Source organism: Cynara cardunculus (genome assembly GCF_001531365.2).
Source record: "Cynara cardunculus var. scolymus isolate 2C chromosome LG 8, CcrdV1, whole genome shotgun sequence".
In the NCBI taxonomy this organism is placed as follows: Eukaryota; Viridiplantae; Streptophyta; class Magnoliopsida; order Asterales; family Asteraceae; genus Cynara; species Cynara cardunculus.
Genome location: NC_037535.1, coordinates 24,792,265 through 24,795,445, shown reverse-complemented (window position 1 = coordinate 24,795,445; position 3,181 = coordinate 24,792,265). Strand labels below are relative to the sequence as shown.

The 3,181-nt window shown below is 31.7% G+C and overlaps 1 protein-coding gene across 1 annotated transcript in view; it reads left to right on the top strand.

Annotated features, from left to right (window-relative positions):
* Positions 1-2,522: 2,522 nt before the first annotated feature.
* LOC112517037 (probable 2-oxoglutarate-dependent dioxygenase AOP1) overlaps positions 2,523-3,181 on the top strand; it is a 4,861-nt gene continuing 4,202 nt past the window's right edge. The window contains exon 1 of the mRNA XM_025124332.1: positions 2,523-2,951. Coding sequence (XP_024980100.1) covers positions 2,587-2,951 — 365 coding nt within the window. The 5' untranslated portion in view covers positions 2,523-2,586. The remainder of the gene's footprint in view (positions 2,952-3,181) is intronic.

Genomic DNA, 3,181 nt, shown 5'->3' with positions numbered 1-3,181 from the left:
AAACGATAAGAAGAGACAACATTAGGTGTTTTAGTGGAGCTAGGAAAACACCAACATCATCGTCTTAAAAATCAAGTCATAAGTTAGTATTTTCATCGTTGTTGATGACTCATGTGGTGCCAGGTGTTGATATTGATGCACAATGATGCAATTATCAAAAACATTTCTTAAATCACACATCAGTTTACAAAAACAGTGTCATTGATTCCACTTCCAGATTTCAATACTACCTCCAATCAGTAAGAACTGAAATCAGACTTTCATCACCGTCATTAAAACCAAAAACAAGCTTAATGAGCAACAAAACGACCTGATTTCATCTAAAATACCTAAATCATACTCTATGTATCATTGTAAAGAATCAAAACAACTCAAAATCAAATAAATGAATCGAGAATCGAACAAAACATAGCCAAATTGAAACGTGATCCATCAAGTTAGTGATGTAATAAGAATCGACATAATTCATTAGAGATCAAAATGAAGAACACACAAACCTGTAGCAATCATCAGGTTTTCCTCCAGGTGAGCTCGATGCCTGATCATCAAACGATTTTAACTGAATCACCTAACACAAAATCGTAAATCAATAAACTAACCAAGGGTTTTGAAGAATTGCAAACAGAGTGGGAAAATCCAGATATGGAGCTTCGATTTGGAGGCCTTGATTTTAAGTTTAATTTAATAGATTTGTAGCTTAATTCATTAGCACGCTTTTGGCAAAAGCATCTATAACAAATTTTTTAATAAAAGAGAAAATAAAAAAAATAGAGATTTTAAATGGTTTGATGCAGAATGATTTAAAGATTCTTATGATATAGTGTAAAATAAAATATAATTGTTTGGTAATTGTTTGCAATAAAAGTAGGGCGTTGAATGGTTAAGGAAAAGTCAGGATACAAAATCATTCAAAATGTTTTATAACTATTAAGAGACATAGTTTTTTTTTTACCAAACAAGATTCACCTCTTATTCAGAGGTTGTCTCTTAATAAAACCATTAAGAGGTAAACAAATAACCTTAACCTCAAAATAATTACCATGTGAGATAAATATTTTTTAATATAATTTATTAATAAAAAAACTACGAAAATAATGATTTAGAGAAAGAAATAATATTTTAATATTATAATCAATGTTGGATCCAAAATAAAGAATCTGTTAGAGACAAATGTAACTTTTTGTTAAAGGTTTAAACTTTTGATTCTGCATTTTGGAGATGTTCTAATATATGTCCAGGTAGCCAATACTCATTGGGTCTTATTGTAACAGATCTAAGATTTTTTTTTTCTGAACGAGTGTACTTTTAAGATGGATCAAAAGCCTATAAAGTCGTTTGATGTCTTTTTAGTGGGATTTCATCCTTTCATGAGATAAGGACGTTCCAATCTTTTTGGAGGCCCCTGCTGCATTCATAAATTTTAATTACATTGCATAAATGAGATGACTAAGAATATATGTTAAGAATAAAAATGGGTTAAACCTAAAACGGTTAACAATCTGAATCTAAACCTAAACCATTAATGATTTGACTCTAAAACCAAATAATTAATGGTTTGAATCAAAATAATTTCAACTAAAGTTTTACACATGTCAATAAAAATACCTAAATACATGTAAATTGGGCCCCAAAATTTCGGGAGTCCTGTTCAAAATCTCACATTTAACATGCTAAAAAACGGCCCTACGTGAGATTTTTTAAGTTTTTTGTTGTTGTATGGATTATCCTAAATTAATGCTCTATCATCATACGTACTAAAAGTTTTTGGTTGGTGTTTTTTATCAAGTCCTCTATCGTTAAAGTTGTTTCCATGGACTCTAAAGGTATAAATGATGCAAGTCAAGTTCGAGTAACAATATACTCGACTCTTGATCTCGTGTTGACCGAGTCGATCTTGTGTAGCTCGCGAGTTGTCTAGTATCATTTACACCCTAGATTAATCTATGTGTATAGGAAGGAAATATTTAATTAATTGGAGGGGATGAAGTTTAGGAAAAAAAACTTGTATAACTGTATAAAGTTTCTTCTAAAAGTTTGTTGAATAAACCAATTTTAATACCATTAAGCTAATACTGAATAATCGTGCATAACTGATCGAATAAGCTCTAATCTTATTAAACTCGTTAAACGGCTAACATACAACCCTTTTCAATCGGTCTAAATAACGTAAATGACTATTTTACCCTTTAACAAAAATTTCTAGTCCGTTTAATAAATCAAAAGAAGATAGTTAGGGCATGTTTGACAGTTGCTGAATGGTTTTGTATAGAATTATTAAGTGATAGAATGATTAAAAGATTCTTATGATATAGTGTAAAATGGAATATAATTGTTTGGTAATTATTTCCAATGAAATTAGGGTTCTTAATGGTTAAGGGAGATCATGATACAAAATAATTAAAAGGGTTTTAGAACAATTAAAAGGTAGATTTCTTTTTTGCCAAACAAGATTCAGCTCTTAACGATTCAGAAATTGACTCTTAATAAAACTATTAAGAGGTAAACAAACAACCCTAAAAATTCAAAATCCTTCCATATATATGTATATAGTTGTCAGAATTGGTTACAAAAGGGAAGATACCAGCAATGGCTCCCAAATCGAAGCTTCAGACCATAACCTTCAACACACAAACCCTAAACCGTAGCAGCGATGGCTGGCGATCAACATCTGACGCCGTCCGGCTAGCCCTGGAAGACGACGGTTGTTTCGTCGTAGCTACAGATAAAATTCCGTCGGATCTACGTGACGCCATTTTCGAGCTCTCAAAAGACCTGTTTAATCTACCAAATGAAACGAAGATTAAGAACACTTCTGAAATCCTTGGATTCGGATACGGAAACTACTCATCCATGCCTCTTTGGGAGTATTTCGGAATTGAAAATGGTGCGACAATGGAAGCTACTAGAAGGTTCACCGATCTCCTCTTCCCTTCTGGCAACAACGCCTTCTGGTAAACATCATTTGCTACGATTCAGAATTTCTGTGAAAATGGGTTTTCGTGTTAAGAAGAACAAACAAATGAAGATAATTAGTGTTTATTATTTGTTCATCAATTTATGTTTTTTTAAGTTCAAAGTTAAATGTTTAAAAAGCAGTAGGTATAAGTAATATACTAGAAGCGTACTCGCGCAATGCAGCGAGATACATCATGTTTTTAATATTTTATTTTATTCTTTATCT